The sequence below is a fragment of the Arvicanthis niloticus genome, chromosome 6 (assembly GCF_011762505.2).
Source record: "Arvicanthis niloticus isolate mArvNil1 chromosome 6, mArvNil1.pat.X, whole genome shotgun sequence".
Classification (NCBI taxonomy): Eukaryota; Metazoa; Chordata; class Mammalia; order Rodentia; family Muridae; genus Arvicanthis; species Arvicanthis niloticus.
In genome coordinates, this window is record NC_047663.1 from 72,149,475 (window position 1) to 72,174,930 (window position 25,456).

Genomic DNA, 25,456 nt, shown 5'->3' on the forward strand with positions numbered 1-25,456 from the left:
TCTGGCCTACATAGACAGTTCCAGGCCAGCCAAAGATACAGAGTGAGACTTTATCTTTTAAAAACACGGTATATGGAATTACCAAAATCTGTTCCCAGAACCTAATCACTTAAACTGGACTCCAGTGTTGTGGCATCTGAATGCAAAGACTTAGACTCAATTCAAATTTAGATTAAATGAGTTTATTCTCACTACTAGCAGAAGGCAGCTTTAGAATCAAACAGCATGCTATGCCAGAGGGAGCTAAAGGAAATGTTTATAAAGGTGGATGCCAAGGTGCGTGTCATAGTTATCTGTGGAATTCATAGCTGGGCAAGAAAATTGTTTTTCTCCCCTCGGTTGTTTTTCTTGCCTGTTGTATAGTAATGAAAATACCACTTACCCCAGTCCCATGGCAATGATCAAGTTTATAAAAGCAGAAACACCATTATCTCATTCTTATCTCACCTGCAGACCCCTAGGATCTCAGAGCATTCCAGGGCAAAGGTCAGTGGCCCTTAAGAGATGCCTGAGGGGGCATGGGATAGGGGTTTTCTAAGGGGGGGGGGGAATGGGGAAACGGGATGGTATCTGAAGTGTAAATGAAAGATCTAATTAAAAAAAAAAAAAAAAAGAGATGCCTGATACCATATTAAGTTTCTTTAGCCATCACAGGGGAGTTGTATGTAAATTATTACACAGATTTGAGCACTCTAGGGGAAGTGTCACTAATTGACTGGGTCAGAGCAGACAATAACACAGTGCCCTCAGGTTAAGGCTGGCTGTCATGTCCCCACACCAGAATAAACTCTTATTCCCTTTGAAGTGAAAGCTGTGGATTTTTTTTTTCCAGTATGTTGGTCTGTATGAATGTATTAGACATATATACATGCAGACTCTGAGGTTTGCATACAGTGACCAAAAGAGGTCATCATATCCCTTGAAGCTGGAGACCTGAGTATTTACAAGGCATGCTGCCAGTTACATGGGTGCTAGGATCTGAACTCTGGTCCTCACGATTTCACCGTAAGTAAGAAACTGTGTTTTGTGTGGATGTCTGTTTCCATCCGCCAACCCCTATACAGCTTCTCATAAATGCCCTCTCTGTAACCGTCATCCCAAATCTGAGACACAAGCACACAAGCTTACACACCTTAAATACACAATATTTGGGATTATTCTAGCAGAAACCAATACTCAAACATATCCTCCTGCAGTCAATCCACAGAGTCAAGAATGAGTCCAGACACCCCTAGAAATGTGCTTTTAATCTATATTTCCACCTCGTCTCCCACTTCCAAGCAGAGAACTAAGCAGGGAACAGCCCACTCCTGCCCTTCTTTGTCCAGCTTTGTAAATGCTATGGAACAATAGCCAGTCAAGAGGCTAAGGAGGTTGGCCTGCCTCTCCAGGGCAGATGTCCAGCAATCCTTGCCACCAGGATATTCTGGTGTTTGCATAGATATAGAAAGTTCCAGAAGGGGTTTGTCAAGACTGGGCTTGTGCTGTGTGCAGCTCTACACTGGTGCTAGCTGCATCTGTAAACTCCTAAGTATCAACTTGTGTTTCACAGTTCCAAAACCTCTGATTTCCTTACTCGAAGGAAAATGTGAGGCTTGAGGCATCTGTGACCACACATTGGCAGTCAGTGCGGTAAAGGGTGCATATAAAGAGTTCTGGAGAACAGCGGTGTGCTCCTATGTGTATACTGCAGTTCTGGCCTCTTCCGTAGGTCATGAGTCTCCGTTCAGATCCCAGCCAGACTGGCCTCTAATTGGGAAGCCACAATGCTCCTCCCTGAATAAACAACCCAGCCAGGCCAGCTGGATCCGGAGGACTCAATGACCTCTCCAGGCAGAGCAGAGCCTGCAGCTGTCGCAAATGTAAAGTAATACATGATGGGCCCAAAGGCCAAACCACACCCTTCCCAAGGGTACCAGTCTTTGACATTGTTCTGTGTAAACAGGGACCCTTCAGAATCAAGGCAGTAAGTAAGCCCTTGTGATAGGAAGCACCCTTGCTTAAAGCTGGGCTTTTATGCCAGTGAGCGACCCCTCTCCTGTGGAGTTCAGACGCAATTTGCAGGAACATTACGGGAGCCAGCAGGCGCCAAGGGTCCAAGGCATCTCTTCGCTGTGCCATTAGTTACCCTTTGCGCCTCTTTGCTCAGTCGGTTTTCAGTGCCTATGTTGTGCTGTGTGACAGCCTTCTTGGGCAGCTGAAGTAGGAGTGTGAAGGAAGGTCCAAGATAAAGTATCTCGGTCTCACGGAGGAGAGTTCACCTGTGCCCTGTCCCCCCACCCCCACCCGCCCCCAGGACAGAGCTCTTCAAGGCCAGATTCTCAAGTAGGTGCCAGTAGAGCAAACAGAGAAAAGGGGGAACACCCGCTCCTGGAAGTTGACGCGGAAGGTGTAGAGGTGGCGCATGTCCTCCACTGCATAGAAGGACACAGCTCCCACCTCAAGGTCCAGCGCCACCCTCACCCGCGACAGTTGCCCACAGTTGAGCTGCGTCCTCTCAGGGCTGGTCACCGCCCAGTATTGCCCATTGTTGAGTTGCATTGCCCAGACGCCCTCCTCGGGGGTGAAGGGCGTGAGACCCTTGCGACGCACGCTCTCGCGGGCCACACCGAAGGCCCAGCCGTCCTTGGAACCCACTTCCACCTCCCAGTGATGTCGCCCAGAGGAGAAACCACAGGACGCCAGAACGCGGGTGTTGGTATCGAAGCGACGAGGATGGTTAGGCAAGTCCTGGGCGCGCTGTCCTAGACGTACGCTCTTTAGATCCAGGGACAAGATGAGTCGGGGGTTGGCCGTGTCCGGGTCCAAAGTGAGTTCCACTGAGGAGAGAGAAAAAGGATGTCTCCACACGCATTGCTGCCTCTACACGCGGGGTACATTCCCTTCCCGTCACCTGTCAACCCTCCTCCCTCCACATCAGACACTTATTTAAATTTAAGAAACACAGTGGGCCTGATTTGGATCTCAATCTGAGCAGGTCAGTAAATCTGATTTCAAGGATAATTGAGGAGCCTGGACATGAAGAAAGCCTGAGCTTAGGTCTCAGAACAGAAGAATCAGGAGTTCAAGGCTAGCCTCAGTTACATAACCAGCCTGAGGCCAGGGAGGGTTACAAGAGTCTCTTTCTCAAAACAAAGACAAGTGGGGGAAAATTGAAAATTAGATTCAAAATCGGGCGGTGGAGGCACACGCCTTTAATCCCAGCACTTGGGAGGCAGAGGCAGGCAGATTTCTGAGTTTGAGGCCAGCCTGGTCTACAGAGTGAGTTCCAGGACAGTCAGGGCTACACAGAGAAACCCTGTCTCAAAAAGAAAAAAGAAAAGAAAATTAGATTCAAGAAGGTACCATTACTTTCTCCACGTGTGATGGTTCTTTTTTTTTTTTTTTTTTAAAGTCTGTCTCTTGTCTGGTGTGGGTGTCTACCCTATATTCTCAGATCCTGGGATGGAGAGGCAGGGGGGTGTCTGTGAACTGGGAGCAAGTCTGGTGTGCGCTTCCAAGTCAGTTGCCAGCCAGCCAGGACTATATAGTGAGAACTGCCTTAAAAAAATAAAAAGCTGTCTCCTTAGAGATAACATATTCTAAAATATTTGAAGAAATACAGCATCTTTTTTTGTTGTTATAAAACTGGACACAATGCCTGTGAAAAATATTCACCAATGGACAGTTGAAGACATATTACATGAACTTGTGCAGCGTGCATTAGGCTTTTCTTTCTCCTTTCGAGTATGTTTGAAAACTGTCAAAATAAAAAGCTACAAAGTACACTGAGCTGTAAACACTATTGTAGGACTTTTTCCAGGCCCCCTGTAGTGATTTGGATGAGAATGGCTCCCGTAGGCTCAGATATTTGAATGTTTAGTCATCAGAGAATAGAATTGTTTGGGAAGGAGTAGGGAGGTGTGCCTTGGTGGAGGTGTGTCACTGGGATTGAGCTTTGAAGTTTCAAAAGTCCAAATCAGGCCCAGGCCCAGAATCAATCAACCGTGTGTGTGTGTGTGTGTGTGTGTGTGTGTGTGTCTGCTGCCTGAGGATCGTAGTGTAAAACTCTCTGCCATTGCTATAGCACCATGCCTGTCTGTTTTCAACCATGATGACCATGAACTAACCTTCTGATCAGTAAGCCAGCCCCCACTTCAATGTTTTCCTTTATAAGAGTTGCCTTGGTCATGTTGTCTCTTCACAATAGATGATAGCAACAGGACAGTGACTATGTCACTCTGGAATACCACACAGATCAAGGCAGGTGAACAACCCTTGCCCCTTTGTTACTTTCTCCCCAGCTCTGTGAGACAGGCAGTGAATGATCGGCAGCAGATAAGAGAGATCTGGAGAGAAAAGTGTAATTTCAGCTACAGGAGCCAGGAAGGCCTCACTGGAAGGGTATGTCAGAGCAAAGATCTAAAGGAGGTGTGGAAGCCAGCTTTATGACAGGAAAATCTGACCCTGGCTGAGAGATGGCCAGTGCAGTGCAAAGGCCCTGAAGTTCATGGTGGTTGGAGCATCCTAGAAGCAGCAAGGAGGGTGTGTGGCTACATAAGTCAGGACCTCATATGCAATGAAGTTAAATCCACTGGGCCTTGAAGGCCACTGAGGGCTGAGGGTGTACTGAGTGAAAGGGGCCATTACTGGGTCCTACGAAGAAGGTAAACCCTGGGCCCTTGCTTCCTTTCCTTCAGTGTTGGATCATACACCTCAGATCTCCCTTTGTTTCCACTGTCCCCTGTAATGACCAAAGGTTTAAAAAAAAATAGCTTAGTCGGGATCCCTTAGTCCTACACCCCAGGTTGCACCTGATAACCAGAACTCAATGACATCACTCACCCTAGATAACCAGACACAGTCCATGACGCCCACTGGACAGTATATAAGCTGAGACCTAAGAGCAATGTTCTGCGCTGAACATCTGGAGAGACCCCACCTTGATCTGCTCTTGAGTCTCCTCCAGGACCTGACCCTCAAATCGAGACTTCTGTTAGAAGCTGGACCTGACTTTCAGCTAAGATATGTCTTACAGGTGAGCAGCCTTGTGGAGGTAGGCTGAAGACAGTAGTTAGGATTTTAGAGTGTGAACATTATGTGATGACTCTCAGCATAATAAAATATAGCTTTTGTTATATTAACTATGTGTAGTGTAGCTACCTTCTTGTTCATGACACACACCCCCTCAATCCCATACACAACCCCCAACCCCCTTCATCTGTTTAGATGTGGAGATAAAAGTAGGTTTATGCAGGAAACAGAGATTTTTCTGCCCTAAGCAACCTAAGGCCAACTCATTCTTGCTGCAGACCACCCTCTGCTTATGAGCCAAAGGGTCCTACTGCCACCTAAGGGGTCAAAGATATCAAACATGGATTAGGATGGCAGAGTAACAGTCACTGAGGTGGCCAGGCAAAGGGTTAACCATTTGTAAAGTCCTGAGGAAACACCTCTGGCAGGGAGCAGGCTCCCTACGTGGTCAGCCTTGTACTCACAGTGGTGATCACCGTTCCTACCTTTTTCTTCTTTCTCCAGCTCTCCCTGGAGATCCTCTACAGAGAGACAAAGCAGAGCAAACACGCACAGCATGGGAGACTGCCTGACGGGGAAACCTCCTCTTCTCCAACACTTATAACTTGTCTGACTCCAGATACTCCAGAGGCTGAGTTACATGCATAAAGCCAAGACAGGAACAAAGGGAGGAGGGACCCCCAAGTGTCCTAGCTCCCCCTCTCCCTCTATTGTCTAGAACTGGTCTGACCTGACCCCACCCTGCTTAGCCTTCTTCCTGCCCCCCAGTATTCGTCTACAGTATTCCTATGCTACCCTATAGGAAGCAGGATGCCCAATCTGGCTTTGCTGTGCTTCAACTCCTGTTTCCTCATCTCGGTTCAAGAAAGGCATAGCCTTAGGTGCCATGAACTACCAGGAGCACATCCCACTCCACCCAGCACTACACCGCCCAGCCCACACCCAGGGCTCTACCTTTGAACTTCTTCAGCAATCCTTTTAAGACGAAACTCTTGAGGGAAACATTCCACACTTTATTCTTCATCTCAGATGAGACTGTGGTTGGCTTGGAGGCAGGCATGCTGCTGCACCTGCAGGACAAGACCCTAGAGGAAGTCCCTAGAACACCATCCCACTCCTACTGGCCTATGATACTTAGGGTTGTGCTATAGCTTAGATATATATATAATCCTAAAGACCCATGTCAATCCTAAAGGCTTGATTACCAGCTTGTGTCCCTATTAAAAGATATTACAACCTTTAGGAGGTGGGGCTTGTAGTAGGGAGTTTACATGATTGAAGAATTGCCTTTGAAGAGAGTATCACCCAGCAGACAATCTTATTCACTCCCCTCCACCCATCTTTCCAGTTGCTTCCAGTAAGAGGAAACAGAAAATCCAACTTTACACAGGGATTCCCACAGCTAGGTAGGTGGACCATTGTCTCAAAAGGTACCCAGGTAAGGAAGTAGCCGTTGGGGGTCAGGAGGAGAGAGATGATGTTAGGATAAAAAGAGAAAGCTTGAGGGGAGAGCAAAGCAATGTGGAAAGACCTAGGAACTGTGACGTCACTCACTTGCTTAGCGTGCTTTTGAACTCCTGGAAGAAAACATGGAAGAAAATCAAATCAGCATCATATAACCTCCATTCACCTTGGAGAAAACCTGAGTGCCCCTTACCTGACAGAAAATAAGCCATGCATGCCCCACTAAACAAAGGTGCCAGTGGTTTCCAGCTGTGGCTGGCCACTGGATGTTACCACAGTTATAGCACCCTTCAGGGCCCCCTCCCTCACAGATATGCAAAGCCTTTATTGTAAAATCCTCCCTGGGGCCATCTAACAAGAGCCAGTTATCTAACAAGACCCACCCAGTGTTTATACTGGGTTACCAGTCCAGACAAGTTACAATGTCTTGTTGGGTTTTGTTTGGTTTGTTGGTTTTGTTTGAAACAGACTCTCAGGTCTCAGACTGGTCTCAAATTTCATATCAGAGGGTGGTCTTGAACTTCTGATACTCCTACTCCCACTTCCCAAGGGCTGGGATCCGAAAGTGCACACCAGCACACTGGGCAGCCCCCTCCATGTCTTTTCTGTCTCCTATGCTTGACTTTTTTGTGGTTTGTGAAATTTCTCTAAATATGCTGGTGGCCTTTTGTTGTTGTTTGTTCTGGTTTTTGCTTGTTTTTCTTGTGACAGGGTCTCACTATGGAGCTCTGGCTGTTTCTGGAGCTCACTATTTACACCAGGCTCATCTCAAACTCACAGAGCTCTGCCTGCCCCTACTTCCCAAGCACTGGGATTAAAGGCATGTGCTACTATACTTGGTCTGGTGACTTTTTTTTTTTTAATTAATTCTTTATAAAAGTGTTCATGTGTATGGGTGTTTTGCCTGCATGTGTATGTCTGTACACCATGTCGGCCCATGGAGACCAGAAGAGGGTGTCAGGTCCCATGAAGCTGGAGTTACAAGTTGAAAGGCTCTATAGGCCAGAGCATGACAAACATGGCCCTAGGAGGTCTTGCCCTTCCCCATTCCCTCTCCCTTGTAAACCACAGATTGCAGCCCTAAAGCTAGCCACCAAAGTCTAGACCCTTATTGGCCACTTCCTCCTCCTAAAGCCAACCACCAAGGTTCAACTATCAAAGTTTTGGAACCCAACAATCAAAAGTTCCCTTTTGGCTGCCCCAATTAACATGTCCAATCAAACCAAACTCACTCATCCTAATGAGGGGTTCCCCCTTTCCCTTTATAAACTGCCATTTGTCTAAGGCCCTGTCTCCTCTCTATCCAGAGGCAGTCATTTGTCCCTGGGGCAAATATTCAGTCTCCTTCTTCCTTGTTCCTGTCCCCTTCTCCCTCATCCCCTGTCTCCTGTCTTTGTCTCTCAGTCCCTGCCTCTTGACCCTCTGGGACAAATACACCTCCTTTGTGCTGAGAACTTGGTCTTGGTGTGTCCCGTGCAGACAGTGGTCCTTTCCAGGTGCTGAGCCACCATGTCGGTATTGGGGATCAATCAGTCAGTGCTCTTAACTGTTGTGACATCTCTCCAGCCCCAGCTATTTTTTTTTTTCAATAAAATAGAATATCATAAAGCAAGTTAAAGTGAATTTCAGGTAGCTTTGTAAGAATTGTTTTCAGAGACTTTGTTTTCAAGTGTTTGTATACTAGAATAACATAAAATAAGCTATAATGGCTTATAATCATGAAAATTTATCCTATCCTGTCTATCCTTCCAATCCCAGGAGATTCAGCACCCCTTCCTCCACTCCCCTTTCTCCCAGGGTCTGGTTGCTCTCCAGCAGCCTTTCCTAATGCCTAGGGCAAATGCCTCAAGGCTCTGATGAGCCAGCGTCACCTGGAGGAAGTCTAAGTCCGGCTTCTGGGCTGTCTCCTGGATCTGGCTGCTGAGTTTGGACAGCTGAGTGATCTCACCCTCCAGCTGGGCCAGGTTCTCATTCTGCTTCTGTGTCACTTCCCGGGACAGCACCTCCAGTCGGCTTAGAAGCCGACCCTCCTGCTCCACCAGGAAGGCCCGCAGTGCCTGGAACTCTGCCCCTACCTTCTCTTTCTCTGCTGCCATCTGCTTCTGTCTCGGGAAGAGGAGAAGTTGGCACACGGCTTAGAGGGGAAGGCACTTCGACATGACATTAAGATAGGACTTTGAGGAGATATCCTCCAGGGCAGGGGTGCTTCCCAGTGAGACACACCCACACATACATACTGTACATCAACTAAAATAGAACCTCAACACATGCTGCTCTCTCCCCTGCCACAGATGTCCTCTGGCATCTCTTAAGACCTGGACTTTACTACCTTCGGGCATCTTCAGCTCCCCACCACTACCTCAAGCTGCAATTTCCTTTTGTAAAACATGAGAGAGATAAATTAGTACCTGCAGGGTACTAATTAATTAATTCATCATGAGGATTAAATCGAAGGTTGTCTTTTCTTTTCCTATATATTTATTTAGTCACCTTTCACCCTATTTTTTTTTATTTTGTTTTAGAGATGAGATTTCACGGTGTAGTCTTGGCTGGTCTGGAGGTCTCTATGTAGACCAGGATAGCCTGCCTCTGCTTCTTCAGTGCTGGGACTAAAGGTATGCATTCCTGTGCCTGGTCCATCCTTGTTTTGTTTTGTGGTATGGGTTTCTCTGTGTAGGCCTGACTGTTCTGAAACTCTCTCTGTAGAACAGCCAGCCTGGCCTTGCACTCACAGATCTGCTTGCCTCTGCCTCCCGAGTGCTGGGATTAAATGCAAGCGTAACTGAACCCACATTTCCACTCTCTCATTCTCTTTTTAAGGTGCTATTTTGGCTTCAATTCTGCTGGAAATGTGGCACAGCCATTTCCATTGGACACGGTGACAGTCATGAAGCCAGCACAGCAGTTTGAAACAGTTCCAGCAAAACTGAGCCCAGTGCTCTAATCGCAGTCACTCTGTCTCTCAGTTTGGGGGTTTGGTCTCTGCACGCATTGCATTCTTGGGGATTTTCTGCATTATGATTCATTTAATGTCTTTTCCCAAGAAATTTATATCTGAGTCTTTTTAAGGAAAGTTCTAAGCATAATTTTAACTGGCCACTATTTGAAAGTCTTCCTTATGTCCTGGAAATCATTAAACACAGATATGCACATAGCTAGAAACTTTTTTTTATAAGTCCATTTATTACTCCTGGAATCTTCTTGGGGTATCCACCCCCTAAGCAAACTCAAACAGTATAGTTGGTACAAGGTAAACAGAAACCATTGACAAACTCAGGCCAGGAGAATAGGTTACAATCGGAGGCCTCTTTTTATAACACGTTTAGAACTCTCTGAAAATAATAAAGATAGGAGATCATACATGGTACAGCCATGGAAGAATTGAACTCAGTAAACAAGGTAGATTGAGTACAATAAACTTCCCCTGCTTTATAGCGTAGATAATGAAACAATATAGTAAAAACTATTAATATTTGCTACTCAGAAAAAGACCTGTCCAGACATTTTCTGTTCGTCTGGAGTGTTTTTAAAACTGTAAACACTGCCAGCCTGAAAGCAGACCATTGTATAATAAACGTGTTTGCTTTGGAGGAGACGTTCGTTAGACTCTTTAAGTTGAAGTTATAGGGCTGATAATAAAAAATAAAATCTGATCCCAGCACTTGGGAGGCAGAGGCAGGCAGATTTCTGAGTTCGAAGCCAGCCTGGTCTACAGAGTGAGTGCCAGGACAGTCAGGGCTACACAGAGAAACCCTGTCTTGAAAAACCAAATAAAAAATAAAAAAAAATAATAATAAAATCTGTCCTGTTTGTCCTTTCTAATTGTGACTGAACTTGTAACACCACACATGTAATGAAAAAACAAAACACATAATCTGTGCTTCTCGGATAATCATATGTCTGTCTCTGTGAAACCTGTATAAATAAAGAGGCTCCAGATTACTAGTTATTCAGAGCTGCAGAAGCAGTCTGATTGCCAGTCAGTCTGCGCTTCGAGAGTCCCCTGACCCCTGCACCTGACTCATTTCTCCTTTGCTCCTTATTTCCTCTCCTGAGACACCCTGCCTACAAGCAGAAACGCAGACTTAACATGCAAGAACTCTGGAGGTGCAGGGGGAGAAGAAGAACGCTTCCTGTTAGCTGAGGAGCAGCACAGCCTCTCAGCACTGAGTGTATGCGCTGTGCAAACTCGACGTTCTGTTCTTTGCATTATCGGATGCAGGGCTTTTCACGTCTAGATGCACTCCTTTACTTAGTTTATACAGACACACTCACTTGTGTAGCAAAACTCCAATATAATAAACGAGGACTCTTATGGCTGTCAACAAGTAAGAACCTTGTCCTCATAGGGCAAGCTCAATTATGGAAGCTCCTCTCCCAGCTATTACAGAGGAAGGAAAATGGGAAGAAGAGGAGCTTGTAGAAAAAGTGAAATCAGGAGCCCTGGGCTCGGATCCTGAGTCCCCAGGCTGCCTGAGATATACCTGCCCCCTTTCCATAATCAGGCATTGAGTGGCAGCAGCTGCAGCAAGGAACACTTTAGCTCACTCGCCCTGACCCAAGGAGGTGAGCACATTCCTTATTCCATTTTAGGGTGAGGAAACCCATCCTTGTAATGGTTAAGCTACGATTCTAAGGCAAGGGTGGTCTGAATTTAAAGTCTGTATTTCTGCTAACTATATGGCATTGACTCCCAAGGGAACAACAACCAAAGCAAAAGTGTTTCTTAAAACAGCCCTCTGTCTGCGCCTGAGGGCGAATCCCTATAATTATAGCACTCAGGAGAACGGGGCTCTGCAAGCACAGGGTCAGCCTAGACTACATGGCAAGTTCCAGGCCAACCTGAGCTACATAATGAGACTCAGTTGGGTACAGGCATAGCAACAATAATAGTTAAAATAATAGTTCCTCAAAATATAATGCCTGTTCCCAACCACAAAAAATAACACAAAACAAAATCCAGATGAATCTGTTGGACTAAAAAGCTTATATTCTGTGTCAGTTGACAGTGATGGAACACGTAGGGAAAGTCCCTAATCCCCGAATTCTGATTGGTGGGAATTTTAACTGTAACTTGGCATGGGTACTTGCAGGTTTTATGCTTATAAACTCAGCTGTAGCCCTTACTCCGAGTTGCCAGGAAAGCTAAGGCCTTGTCTGGCATCCCTGATAGAGCAGTGACCCGGCTTGTGTGGTGTGAATGATAAGAGATTCTGCTGTTTCACCAGCCCATTGGTGTATTCTCTCTCCTGTCTCCTGGCATGCAACAGACACAGTGTAACAACACCACCTTTAAAAACCGGAGGGGGCACGGTGGGGAGGAAGGGAATAAGGGAGTGGAAACTCTAGGAACATATTCCCTCTGTCTTGCCGCAGGATGCCCTCCATCTTGTTTTGGTTCAGTAAGAAAGCTTTCATGAAGTGGGGAGTGGCTACGAGCACTATCCTTTTAGGCTTTCCAGCCTCTAGGATTGTAAGCTAGATAACTGTTCATTGTTGTTGTCTATATAGTCCTGGCTGTCCGGGAATTCACTATGAAGACAAACCAAGCAAGCAGGCCTCAAACTCATGAATAACCTTCTGCTTCTGTCTCCTAAGCACTGGAATTAAACGGTGAGCTACCATACCCAGCTAATCTCTAACTCTATTTTTTCTTTTTGTTTTTTGGTTTCTTTGTACAGCCTTGACTCTCTGTCCAGGCTGGCCTCGAACTCACAGAGATCTGCTTGCCTCTGCTTAGGCCACCACCACCAGGCCTGTATTCCTTAAAAAGCACACAATTGATGATACTGTGTGACTAACAGACTAACAAAACCTGTAAACAGACGTATCCCAATCTTGCTGTTGTCGACACTTGGGGCCAAATAATTCCTGGCTCTGGGGGGCTTCCTTCTGCATTCTGGGATATCTAACATCTAAGTCCCCTGCCACTAAATGCCAGTGGCACTCACAGTGCTGACAAATAAAAAAAACTTCGAGATGTTATTGGATGACCTCTGGGGTAAGGGCATTTTTCAGGTGAAAGTACTCTCCCCTTCCTACCCACCTTCTTCTAGCCCACATGGTATGTACAATTATAAAACCCTGTTCAGTATAGCAACAGAGGTAGGCTCACCTATTGCTGTATGGTAAGCAAGATATGGGGCATGTGACTCAGAGCACTGACTTGGCTGTGAAGGCCCTGGTTTGGATAGGGTAAGGGAAAGAGCAGAGATGGGAGGTGCTAAACAATGTCCTGAGGAAGAGGGTCAGAGACTTCGAAGTTGCCCAGACCATAGACAATGTCCTTTTCGTCACGGATGCAAACCAAAAAAACTATGTACTTCTTCCTTTCCCTAGCAGAGGTGGAACAAAGGTCTGGATGGGTGAACTCTGCTTTGGGAAATGAAAGGTCAGATGTGAAAGTCTGGGATGGCCAATGGATACAGATATGACAGCAGTTAAGGGTAAGGGGAGGGCCAGGCATGGTGACATGAAGCTTCAATCCAGCACTGAGGAGGCAGAAGCAGATGACTCTCTGTAGGTTTGAGGCTAGACTAGTCTATGTAGCAAGTTCCAGGGTAACCAGGGCTATATAGAGAGACCTTGTCTCAAACAAAACAGAACAACAACAACAAAAAACACAAAGAGCCCAGAGAGGAACCTGTGTAACTGAGCTCCATAGTCTTCCCTTCCTAACCTAAAGAATAGGAGTTTGGGCTGGTGAGATATCTCAACAGGTAAAGATGTTTGGCTCATAAGCCTGGCAACCCCAGTTCAATCCCTAGAATTCACCTCAAGGTGGAGGACAGGGACTGACACAAAGTTGCCCTCTGACCTTTATACACACAGACTGTAGCACATGCACCCAATTATAGAAACACAAATAAATAGATAGGTAAACAGATTAAAAAAAACCAACAACAACAACATAAGAGGGTCCTCCAGGCCTTCCCTCTAATTCCCAGCTTCATAAACAAATGGCTTTTTGTTAAATGGTTCTAACGGCAACTCACTCTTTCAGCATCCTTTATTGAGCTAACTAAGAACTGGATTTGTGAGGTAGAAAATGACAGTGACTCGTGTTTGTCCATATTAAGCAAAACAAGTCCCCAAGCCATAGTCCTGTCAGGCACAGCTCTGATCCCTCAGTACCAGCATTTTCTCTCTGTGCTGTTTTGGCTGGCCTGCTGCCCTGGAACTCAATCAGAAGACCAGGCTGGCCTCGAACTCACAGAGATCTGCCTGCCTCGCCTCCAGTGTGCTGGGAGTAAAGACATGCACCACCACTGGCCAGCCAGAAACATCTAATTTTAAAACTAAAGCTCAGAAAACGAAATGTTGCCTCTCCCCCGCCGCTGTTTTTTTTTCTGATGTGTGGTTCCTTATCGTATTCACGTTCGTACTTAATATGACATGTTTCTGTGAAGAAATACTAATGCACTCAATTACAAGATGCTGCTACAAGTCCTAACTGGTTTGTTACGAATGACTGTGCACCCTAAAGATGATTTGAGCAGCTCTAGTTTATATTATAAATTATATAGTCAACCATCATAATGTATATCATATTGTCTTTCTGAAATCCACCCTACAGTTTCAACACACACACACACACACACACACACACACACACACACACACACACACACACACACACACACACACTGCCCTGGGCATCCACAACCCTATCTATGCCTCTCACACTTGGACTCACTAGAAGTTCCTTGCTCTCCGTCTCTTCTGTTGACCTGAACGCTTCATAGTCTTCCAGTACTTTCTTCAAGGCCCTTAGCCTGGAATCCAGCAGCTCCTGCGGTATGAAGGAAGACACCGTGGTCAGAGAATTCTGGATACCCTCTCGTGTACCTTCCTAGAACCATCCAGGAGAAAGCCAAGATTCTGCTCTCAGGAGCAGGAGACCGGATAGATATTCTCTGGGTGTGGGGTGAACATAGCATTGCAGACTAAGCCTATAGGTGCAGAGCAAACGCCGGGGAACGCCAAAGGCCCGTGAGTCTCACTTCCTCGACGGCATCAACCACATGGTCTGCGCTGAGAATCTAGACTCCCACATTGGTTCAGTCCACTTTTTCTTCAGCTCTCCTCCCCTCGTGTAGGAGGGCTGGAGCACAACAGGACAGCAAAGACTGGGGGCTGCACATGCCTCTTGTGCGGCTGCCGGGCGAGGGACAAAGGGGAGATGCCCAGAGCTTCATAGCTCTTTAGACAGACCACCTAACCCAGGACGCCGCGCTGTGTTCCTCTTTAAACTTTTAAAACTTTGTGTAGTGCCACGCCCCTGGGAACGCAGTAGGATGTGTGGGCGTGACAGAGACTTTCTCCTGGGCAGAGTTACAACAGCGGCTGGGAACAGACAAGGAAAAAAATAAATAAATAAAAAATCAAGTCCCTGGGGCCGTCTCCCAGGCCGCCAAGCACCGATCTCTGAGGGACAAGGGGAGATGAGGGGAAACCACAGTTTAGGAAGAGAAAAAGGAGACCAGGGCTCCGTGACATCCTGCACCCACCTTCGCCTCCTGCACCGCCTCCTCCAGGGGCAGCACGGCGTGCGAACGGTGCTCGCGGGCGCGGTCGCACACCACGCAAATGGCGCGGCCGTCGTCTTGGCAATAGAGCTTAAGTTGCTCTCCGTGTTGCGAACACCGCGCAGCCGCCGCCCGGGCAGCCACCGCTGAGGTCCCGCGCTCCCCGGGGACGGTGGAGGGCAGGCTGAAGCGCCGAAGGAGCGAGGCCACCGCGGCCAGCTGTCGATTGGGTCGCAGCTGGCTGGGGCGCGCGGGCTCGCGGCACTGAGGACAGGGCAGTGGGCAGGGCAGAGTGCGGGTCGCCGTGCCCGTCCCAACTCCGGGACGCTCCCAGCAGCGCGTGATGCAGGCGCGGCAGAAGCTGTGGCCGCACTCGACCGACACCGGTTCCCGGAAAAACTCTAGGCAGATGGAGCACGTCGCCTCGCCTTGGAGCTCTGCCGCCAGCGCCAGCGCCTCGGCTCCTGCGTTCGGTCCGGTCCGCGGCCCCACAGTCGCCATGCGTGTCCTTGGTACCTCCGAGTCTTGTGGCTCTGGGGAGGACCCTGGATGCTACCGTCCAAGCTGGGCTGGGCTCAGAGAACCCACTGGGCGAGGAGGGGCGGGACCGGCAGCGGGCAAGCTGAGACCTGAGCCGAGGGTGCACCCAGCTGGGAATTGAGGCAGGTGGTGCCCTTTCTCTGGGTTCCCAAAGCCACCACCCTAGCCTGCGAGCTCCCTTTTGTCGCCCCCCCTTACACTGCCTCTCTAGGCCGCCCAGTATGGCCCAGTCAGCAGCAGGGAACTGTTTGGGACAGGTGAGCGTGTAAAGCCAGTTGGGCTCCACTCCCAGTGGCCGACCTAGGCTGACCCTGCACTACAGGGGCAAAGGCCTGGCTCCCTGGGCACGGTGTCTGGTTCCCCGCATACCGACTCATCCTGGCACCGTGCTGAGCTAAACTTAGGGTCTGGAATTTGGCTCTACCTCCTCACCCCAAGTGTGGCCTTTTGTCCACTTTTGTAACTACATCTCTTACGGTTTTTCTCCCTTTAATTTTCAACAAGTAATACTGCCATTTTTCTCATTTCATTCAGTATCGTTCCACACCTACCCCGAACCCCTCTGTCTCTCCCCAGCTGGTGTAGAGCTGAGTTCCACGGACCGTTTTTTTTTTTTTTTTTTTTTTTTTTAAAGTAGTTTCTCTATTGTTTCTTTCTGGAGGCCACTAGGGTCAAGCTTCTTCCTCTGCCTCTCTCAGAACCTCTCTTGCCAATGTCACCATCCACTTGCCCAATTCTAACCCAAAGTTGCAGACCTCACCTCTCCGGTGTGTCTGTCCTTCCTCACAGCATCTTCTCGCCACTCAAGATGCTGCTAACAATCTCCTTTCTCCCCAGTCTAGGGCCTTCTGCCACAGGTTCCACTTTTTTGATTTTAGAGAACCCTTTCAGAGCCGATGTCCCCATAGTGTCCATCAGAGCCCTCTGCTCAAACCCCACCAGTGGCTGCTAACTCTCCGGAAAGAAATTGAAGTCCTCATTATAACTCAAGGCTCCCCCTGCTCTTTGTGCCCAGCTCCTATACTCACATCTCCCTGTCCTCATTCCCTGTGACTTTTGGAGTTGACTACAATGCAACCCTGTGGGTCTTCTTGATATCCTTATGTGTCACAAAGACCCTTGTGTAATGGCTCTTGCTTGATTCTCCTCCTCCACCATGGCGCGTTTTAAATTTTCTGCAAACTCAGCTACAATTAATTATTTTGAAGATAAGGAACGTTAAGTCAAGTTGAAGAAACAAGTGAATTCCTGGACTAAAGAATGCCACCAGTTTCAGACACAGGGCAGCAGGTGGTGAGCTAAGGCCCTTCTGGTTCACCAAGAACTCAGAGTAATGACATCAAGGACCTTCAGTGATGTGTTATTTGCTGGGCCTGGTGGCACAGACTTGTAATCACATGTAATCACAGCATTAAAGGGCACAGGATCAGGAGTTCAAAGTCATTCCTTGTCATGGCCATCCCCATCCCATGGCCACTTGAAGGTCAGCTTGTGTTCTATGAAACCCGGCTTCCAAAAAAAAAAAGGTTATTTCAGTGGACCTGTGGACTATAGCTTTCAGCTCACTTATACCTTTGCAGTTTTTTTTTTTTTAAAAAAAACTTGATTACTCTTTCTATTCAAATCTCTCATCCATATATGATATGCAATCCAATGTAGCAAAGACCTTTTCAGTATACAGCAAAGCAACTGACTCATGGGGACACCATATTGAAGCAGTTTGATTAGTTTATGGTTGACCTGCAATTGTCACCCGGACACAAACAACTCTTTCCCAGCCTTGGATTCCAGCAAGCCAGTCCCTGGGCTCATCCTGCTGATATGTCTTCTTGCCCAAATCTGTACAGTGTGATACCCGACTCCTCCAGGTCTCCTCTCAAATGCTACTTTATCCATGAAGCCTACAGACCATCACACACAGATTTTGTAACAGGGCCCCAGACTTAGTAGGCCCTGAGATCTTAGCACAACTAACTCCATGATGGAAGTACCATTCAGACTGTAACACTCAGCATGTAGACAGAACCACCTGCCAAAACTAAACGAAGGCCTAATCCATCAAAGTCTACATAGTTCTGAGAAAGTCTCTAAATGTACTAACCTTGCTTCTATAGTTCTGCTTCTGGCTAACTGGCCTTGTTAACTGAACTATGTCAACCCAGAACATGGCTTTTGTGTTTAAAAGCTCACCCTGTGAAAGGCTCGGGGCTACACTGGGATCCTGTACACCCACCCACCTCTTATGCACTTTCCCCATTTAGAGCAACTAACTTCATTATTTCGTTTAAACATTTTATATTTTACTACGTTATCTTGCATTTAAAACAAAAAGCAAACCTGTCTTTCTTTTGGGGTCACGGTTCTATTTTGTCATAAATGCCTGATGAGTCTCTTCCAATTTTTCCATCCTCTTCCGAGATCTGTCTGCCCTCGGATACCTAGGGGATGACCGACTTTCTTAGTGAGGATCGGCCAATGACTGGTTATGATTTTCAAAAAACCAGACCCAATCCTCAGTTAGGAACCGTGTACTATGCAATCTCTAAAGTACTTCTGAGACAAGCGGTAAAGTGAGTGGGGATGTAGCTCAGTGGTAGAGCGCATGCTTTGCATGTATGAGGCCCCGGGTTCGATCCCCGGCATCTCCAGATGGGGGTTACTTTTTTTGTCTTTGCTTATTAGTTTCTGGTTTTGTCCTTCTAAATTTACAAACAGCGTGTAGCCAACAATTTTGAACGCCCCCGCCCCCAAAAGGGTTGAGCCGGCACGGTTTATTAGGAAAAAAGAGCTTCGCTTCTCCCAGCTCGGAATTACTTGCGACCAAATTTTCGGGGAAGCAATCAATCAGTGAGATCTTAAGGCGCGTGTATTTCCTTCTCAGCTCTGTGAGTTCGCGGTAGAAGAAGCGTGGGAAAAACACATATAAAAGCTTATTAACGATATCCCTGGTGTTGGTAGAAAAAAGTAAACAGAAAATGGAAGTAAGTGGGACGATCAGGCATTGACGGCTGAATCTTACGTTTCTGAGTGTTTGTAGTTCTATCAAATTCTAGTTACAACCCCAAATTTAAGACAGACTTCTTTTTCAAACATAGGGATGGAAAAATAAACTCTCCTCCTGTGCAGCGCCCGGCTAGCTCAGTCGGTAGAGCATGAGACTCTTAATCTCAGGGTCGTGGGTTCGAGCCCCACGTTGGGCGCGTAGAGTTATTTTTAAACCACGACAAAAACAGCACAGCAGTGTGCATTCCGAATCATACCTTCGAAGACTATCCCTGCAAAGTACAAGTAAACTTAAAAAGAAAAGTAATGACGGACACTTTCCAAGTTGAAATGCTTCTTCTAGGGTAGCAGTTTTATTGTGGAAAAATATATTTGGTATTTATCATCTTAAAAAATATTTTCTTTTTAAAAATCAAACCCTGGGCCTTGCGTGCGGTATGCAAGAACTCTACCACTGAGTTATACCTCCAATCCCTATTTTAAGCATGCTAACTGTACAGTTCTGTAGAATTAAGTACATTCACAGTGCTGTGCGGCTTTCACTATCATTCTCTAGGCAAGCGGAGTCTCCTCCCCCTCCCCCTCTCCCTCCCCCCTCCTCCGCCTCTTTTTTTTTTTTTTTTTTTTTTTTATTTTTTATTTTTTATTTTTTATTTTTTATTTTTCTAGATAGAGTTTCTCTGTGTAGCCCTGGCTGTCCTGGAACTCGCTCTGTAGACCAGGCTGGCCTACGAACTCAGAGATCCGCCTGCCGGCGTGCACCACAATGCCTGGCCCACTGACCTCTCCATTGACCTCTTTTCATCTGTCCGGACAAAGCTGTTTATCAAACACTAACCCTACAACTATCTTTACTCGACACATGAAAACTCCATTCTACTGTCTTTGTTGATTCTACTATTTTTCCTGGAACCATCTAATTCCATCAAGTGCACGGTTGTGTGTGCAGTGTGTGTGTGTGTGTGTGTTGTGTGTAGGGATCCGTTTAAGGCAGTCCCATGTCGCCTGCGCTAGCCTATACCTTATGTAGTCAAGGTGACTTTGGACTTCTGACTCTACTGAGTCCATCTCCCAAGGGCTGAGGTTACAGGACAGCACTATGCGACCAGCTGCATTTCTACCTTTTAACAGTCTTATGCCACAGAACAGACCATCTTCTAGGTTCATGTTGTATGTAGTGTTTATTAAATTTTCTGTCCGTTAAGGTCAAATAACATTCCATTATACACTACAGTTTCTTGATTCATCCGTCTATTTGACTTATTTGAATTCCTTACACTTTTTGTCTGGGGGGGGGGGACTGGGGAAGAATTATCAATTTAGAAATGGGAAGGTTACCCATTTCTACAAAATTACAATTACACAAAAACCCTGACTTGGCAAATCTCGAATTAATCCCACAGTTGCACAGATGCAAAGGCATAAAAATAATAGTGACTGCAAGCCTTGTAAAGACTGATGGCAATGAAAGCGTGTGGAAATGCTTTGTGGAATTATGCTTCCCTACCGTAGAGTATCACACGGTTACCACAGCAACTATCCACTTGGACGGTTTTTGTTTAAAAGCTTTACTGGGGGGCCAGGAGAGGTGGCTGGCTCAGTGATTAAAAACACTTGTGCTTACAGAAAATCTGAGTTTGGACCAACATAGTGTCTGCCAACCATTAATCCCAGCAGTTGGGAGGTAGATGCAGGTGGGTCTCTGTGAGTTTGAGGCCAGCCTGATCTATACAGTTAGACCCTGGGGGGTAGGGGGGGGAGGAGCATGCCAAACAAACAAACAAAAGCTCAAAAATGGTCCTCAGTACCCACATTCCAACAGCTCACAACCATCTCTAGTTGGAATTCTAGGGGATTCGATGCCCTCTTATGACCTCCAAGAATACCAGGCACACATGTAGTCAACATACATAAATGCAGGCAGTCATACATATACAATGAAAACAAAATCTTTAAAAACAGCCTCGTTGGGTTGGATATAGAAAATTATCACCAGATTTTGCATATTTGTGGCTATTATCTAACTAGTCTAAAATTACTCTCATGTTTTTTTTTTTTTTTTTTTTTTTTTCAGCCATCACTGATTCGTTGTTTCATTTTGTTTTGTTTAACTTGAGGGAATCGTTCTCCCGGGGTTGCATTGGGACTTGAGAGGTGACTCAACGATTCTCAAGTGCTCATTTTACTTCTGCATTGCTGTGTCACATCCATGTAAGGGTACAAGCCTCCCAGACACAAGATCAGTGTCAGTCACCTGCCACTGTTCTGAGGAGTGTGTGAAGTAGACAAGGAAGACGCTAAAATGTCAGCATCAACAACCTAATTCTACAGGAGTCACTGGGACAGGGACAGTAGCCCAAAGATGGTCCAGAAGAACGAAAAAAACAAAACAAAAAAAAGAACCCAATCCTCCACTGTGTATCAGGAAAAGCAAGTCGGATTAAAATCACTGGGTATTCTGGGAAACTCTTCTCATTTACCACTGCTGCTGCTGATAATCTCCAAAGGGCGGAGTTCATAAATGGGGAAAAAGTACCTACCTTCTTTGTGAATATTTGTGATCTTCAATTTCTGATAGTTGATATTAACACCCAGTTGTCTTAAAACTTTGAAATTCTACCTACAAATATTATTGATTTTCTCTAAAGTTACTGTAGCAATTTCTGAAACAGGGACAATCTGTTTGGCAGGTGCTTCTGTTAATTACAGCTGTCAAATGGCCTTATCCGGAACATCTAAGAAGCAGTGATATTCCTTTCCACATTTCAAGTTGCAGTTATGAGGTTTGCATTTCCTCCTCCTCCTCTTCTTCCTCCTCCTCTTCCACTTTTTTCTTTTTGAGACAAGTTCTTTCTCTGTTGTCCTGGAGCTATGTAGAACAGGCTGACCTCAAACACAGAGATCTTCCTGCCTCTGCCTCCCAAGGGCTGGGATTAAAGACTGAGCAACCACTCCTGGCCTCCACTCTAAATTTTCAATTGAAAAGTTTGTCCATTGGTAGCACATGCCTTTAATCCCAGCCCTTGGGAGGCAGAGGCAGGTGGTCCAGTACACAAGGCTACTACAGAAAAACCCTGTATTAAAAGAAAGAAAGAAAGAAAGAAAGAAAGAAAGAAAGAAAGAAAGAAAGAAAGAAAGAAAGAGATTAACAGCATTGAAAAGAGAAAATGATGACTTTTGAGTGTCGATTAAAAATTTATGTAGATAGTTTTGTAGAGAGTTTATTGAGGTTTATTTTAAAAACAAAACAAAATAAAAACCCCCTAGTGAAATAAGCTAATCATCAGATTCTTTGAGTTCAAGACCAGTCTGGACAACGTAGTGAGACCTAGTCTTAAACATGGAGAGCAGGAGAGATGGCTCAGTGGTTAAGAGCACTGGATGAGGACCTGAGTTTGTTCCCTATCACTCACACAAAGGGCTTGCAGCCATCTGATGCCCTCTCCTGGACTCCTCACTGTCACTTGTCGCATGCATGTGGTGCACTTGCATGCATATAGGCAAACATTCATAGATGTAAAATAAAATAAATCTTTAAAAAGCAAATATAAACAACCCCGCCCCCAACACACACAGGGGTGTGTGTGCGCCTGTGTGCATAAATGGATAGTGAGGCAACCGAACCTGTGATTGTGTAGCAAGGTGTGTTTGTAATCTTTTCTAGTCCTTTGAGATGAACAGAGAGACTCACAAATGCTGGAGAAGCACTCTTCTGCTTCATTAGCCCCGCAAGTTGTCATTAAATAGACCGTCCCAGGTGATTTGGGGTCCTTTCCACTGTTTCCCCAGGGACATTCCAAGTGGCGATGCTGCGTAGGGAATCTTCAGCTCCACACACCGCCTAGATGTTTTTGTTTTGCTTTGCTTGGTTTTGTTTGGTTTGCTTTTTGAAACAGAGTTTCCTTGTGGAGCCCTGGCTGTCCCGGAAAGCAGTTGCTTTGTAGATCTGGTTGACCTGGAACTCAGGGATCTGCCTGTCTCTGCTCCTGAGTGCTGAGATTAAAGGTGTGCACCACCACAGGTGTGTTTATGGTTTTTTTGCACTTTAGTGAAAACACAGAAAAACTCAACCTCCTTAAACAGTACCTTACAACAGAGGACTGTTTTACAGGGAAGCCAAAGCGTGACTGCCTGGCAGCAAGGGTGCATTCAGATTACCAGGGCTGAAAAGACAGAGGGCCAGTGTGATAGAGTGCCAGCTGATATAAGCTGCTACGATTTAAACAGCAAAAAAAAAAAAAAAAAAAAAAAAAAAAAAAAAAACCAGTTTTTGTTTGTTTGTTTTTTCAATTTTTTAAATTCACTTTACATCCCGAGCACATCCCGGTCCTCTCTTCTCAGCCTCGCCCTTACAAATCCACACCCCCATTGCCTCCTCCTCCCCTTCTCTAAAGAGAAGAGGATCCGGCCCCACCCCCAGCCCCTTAGGTACCACTCCACCCTGGGACATCTAGTTCCAGCAGGACTCTGCACATCCTTTCCTACTGAGGCCCAACCAGGCAGTCCAGGTAGGAGAAAGGGGATCAATATGTTGACAGGAGGGCTTTGAATCTGTAGTGACATCCCTCCTGCTGAGATTATAGGCATGCTCCATGCACGACCAGCCAGAAAGATTAGCTGTTTGTTGATTAAAAGGAGAGAAACGTGTTATTGTCCTGTTGGAGACCCTCTCTGTCTCTTGAGAGTCCTTTCTCACTTTTCTTCTATAATCCTAAACTCACTCTGCTAAAAAAAAAAAAAAAAGAAAAGAAAAGAAAAGAAAGAAAAAGAAAAAGAAAAAAAGAAAAGAGTGTAAGAAGGTTCATTAGTATTGTCATTTAAAAGACAAAAGACTCAAAAGCGACAGCTACCTGTTAGTGCTGTTAGGCATCCCAGCCGATTGATGGTGTTACTGTTTATTTCCTACCTATCAACTTAGTTCCTGTCTCCACATGGAAGATCACTGAAAGCTGCCTTATGATGTTAGTTAGCTGCGGCATCAATTGAATCCAACTGGGTAAGATTGATAAAGGGGTGAGGGATGGGATCCTGAGGTCCCAAAGTTCCAGCATTGGCTAAACAGGTCAGCTGGAACTTTGGGATCTCAGAGGGAGAGCTGAGGATATCCTGGCAGTCCAGAGCCTGGGGTAAGAAGATGGAGAGACACACTTCTAATAAGCCTAAAATAAAAAAGGAAAAATGGTGTAAGCAAAGATAAACGAGTTTAGGATCTTTTTAATCTTTGCTTTCTCTGTTTTTTAAAGCCTATTCTAGATCTTGAATTTAGTGATCTGTAGTTTCTGGGACAGAGCAGCGACCGAGCAATGAGCACCTTGTTGGTGTAGTTTGGGAGAAAGTGCGCTAATGCTGATGGCCCGAGCCGTTTTGCCACCACTGGGCTGATTTGGACCATGCAGTGTCTGAACTTCGGATGCGTGGATCTTTAAAGAGGACGCTGCTGATTACTTCGGTAGATGTTTTGTATGACTTTCAAATGTGACAGTACTGCCGGGAGACAAATGGTCTAGCGCACGAGTTTGGTGTGTGAAGACATTGTGGGAGCAGGCTGCGCTGGGGGTTCACTCAACTCAGGCGACCCCCTGTCGAGATATCTGGATGGGGGATAGGACGCACGCTGGCTGCGTGGTTGATTTTCCTCCTGGCTGCGGAGCCCTCCTCTCAACTCACCTGTCCCCAACTGCAGGTAAGGATGACCAAAATGGGAGAGGCTGAAGCCAGGGTAGTTTCCAAACCTGAGAGGACAGTAGGAGGTAGCAAGGGAGACGCCACTAGGGCACCGTGGACCAGAGGCGAGTGTGACCAAACTGGTTCATTCTACTGTTGTTCCCTAGCCAGCAATCGCTACTCAGTACACTTCTCAGTAATGGTGTCGCAGTACTCCTCTTGTTCATTTCTTTATCGATTTCTTTGCCCTTTTCCCCCTCCTTCCGCGCCGTGGCTGATTCAGCGCGTTGCGGTAAACCGGAAGGACACTGCGTCCTGCTTGCTGGATGGAAAAGTTCCTCCGAGGGAGCCGCGATCCACTGTGTGGGTGTGTTAACACTGAGGCCACCTCTCCTGTGAGCATCTTCCTCCCTGGACTTCCAACACACATTTCCAAACAAACCGCCGCTTTGGCAATGTGCTTCCTTTTGTATATGCACGGCGTACCTATCGCGCTGGATCGGCTAGGACTCCAAGTTCCTTGAGTACAACAAAGTCTAATGACAAAAAAACTACCTCCTGCATACTGAGACCTAGGCCTGGGGTTGGGAGTAAACTAATAAGATGAAAGTGGATCAATCTCTCTCTCTCTCCCTCCCTTCCTCCCTTCCCTCCCTCCCTCCTTCCCTTCTTCCCTCCTTCCTTCTCCCCCTCTCTGTTTCTCCAACAATAAATACATGAAATTTAAAACATTCACTCATTAATAGAAAGAAAAAAAAAAGCCATGCACTTGTTTCCGCCCGGTTTCGAACCGGGGACCTTTCGCGTGTTAGGCGAACGTGATAACCACTACACTACGGAAACTCATGCCTGCCCAACTTCCAATCACTAAGTGATATAGTATTATTGAGGCATGACATCAGTTTTAGAGGTTCTGGGTGAAAGAACAACAATGACAGTAGATCTGGCAGCCGGCAAAGTAAATGTGACTTCAACGGATGACCGACTGACTATATCTGTGCTTTTTTTATTCCGAGGAAGAAAGCTGGAAGATTTAAATGTCCTCGTAATCCGGGCTCAATTGACAGTAATATAGAGGGCGGGAGGGAAGAAGGACTCTAATGTCACAAGAGAAATCATTTTTATGCATGCTTTCAGAAATTACTGTATAAAAACTTACTAAGATAAAGACAAAATTGAAAGTTGTAAACATCAGCTTTCAAGCTGATCTTTATGCAAAGCTGAAGGTGTTACCAAAATTTAAA

At 46.2% G+C, this 25,456-nt stretch overlaps 1 protein-coding gene and 3 non-coding genes across 6 annotated transcripts; 2 read left to right on the plus strand and 2 right to left on the minus strand.

Annotated features, from left to right (window-relative positions):
• Positions 1-1,228: 1,228 nt before the first annotated feature.
• Positions 1,229-15,804, minus strand: Trim7 (tripartite motif containing 7). Of its 3 annotated transcripts, XR_013111320.1 has the most exons (8): positions 14,988-15,804; positions 14,174-14,269; positions 8,349-8,579; positions 6,568-6,590; positions 5,968-6,083; positions 5,499-5,534; positions 4,110-4,328; positions 2,690-2,819 (listed from the first exon to the last, which is right to left on the minus strand). XR_013111320.1 is itself a non-coding variant. In XM_034506313.2 (7 exons), the coding sequence occupies exons 1-7, from the start codon at positions 15,504-15,506 to the stop codon at positions 2,308-2,310; spliced, it is 1,533 nt and encodes a 510-aa protein (XP_034362204.1). In that variant the 5' UTR covers positions 15,507-15,803; the 3' UTR covers positions 1,229-2,307. The 3 variants fall into 3 exon arrangements, 2 of the variants coding, with proteins under 2 accessions (XP_034362204.1, XP_076793106.1); XM_034506313.2 differs by lacking the exon at positions 4,110-4,328 and having other exon boundaries at positions 1,229-2,819; positions 14,988-15,803; XM_076936991.1 differs by lacking the exons at positions 4,110-4,328; positions 5,499-5,534 and having other exon boundaries at positions 1,229-2,819; positions 14,988-15,803.
• A 2,317-nt stretch (positions 15,805-18,121) lies between these two features.
• Trnaa-ugc (transfer RNA alanine (anticodon UGC)) lies at positions 18,122-18,193 on the plus strand. Its single transcript has one exon. It is a non-coding gene; the product is annotated as a tRNA-Ala (tRNA).
• A 479-nt stretch (positions 18,194-18,672) lies between these two features.
• Trnak-cuu (transfer RNA lysine (anticodon CUU)) lies at positions 18,673-18,745 on the plus strand. The gene has a single exon. It is a non-coding gene; the product is annotated as a tRNA-Lys (tRNA).
• A 6,237-nt stretch (positions 18,746-24,982) lies between these two features.
• Positions 24,983-25,055, minus strand: Trnav-aac (transfer RNA valine (anticodon AAC)). The gene has a single exon. It is a non-coding gene; the product is annotated as a tRNA-Val (tRNA).
• Between the last annotated feature and the right edge of the window lie 401 nt (positions 25,056-25,456).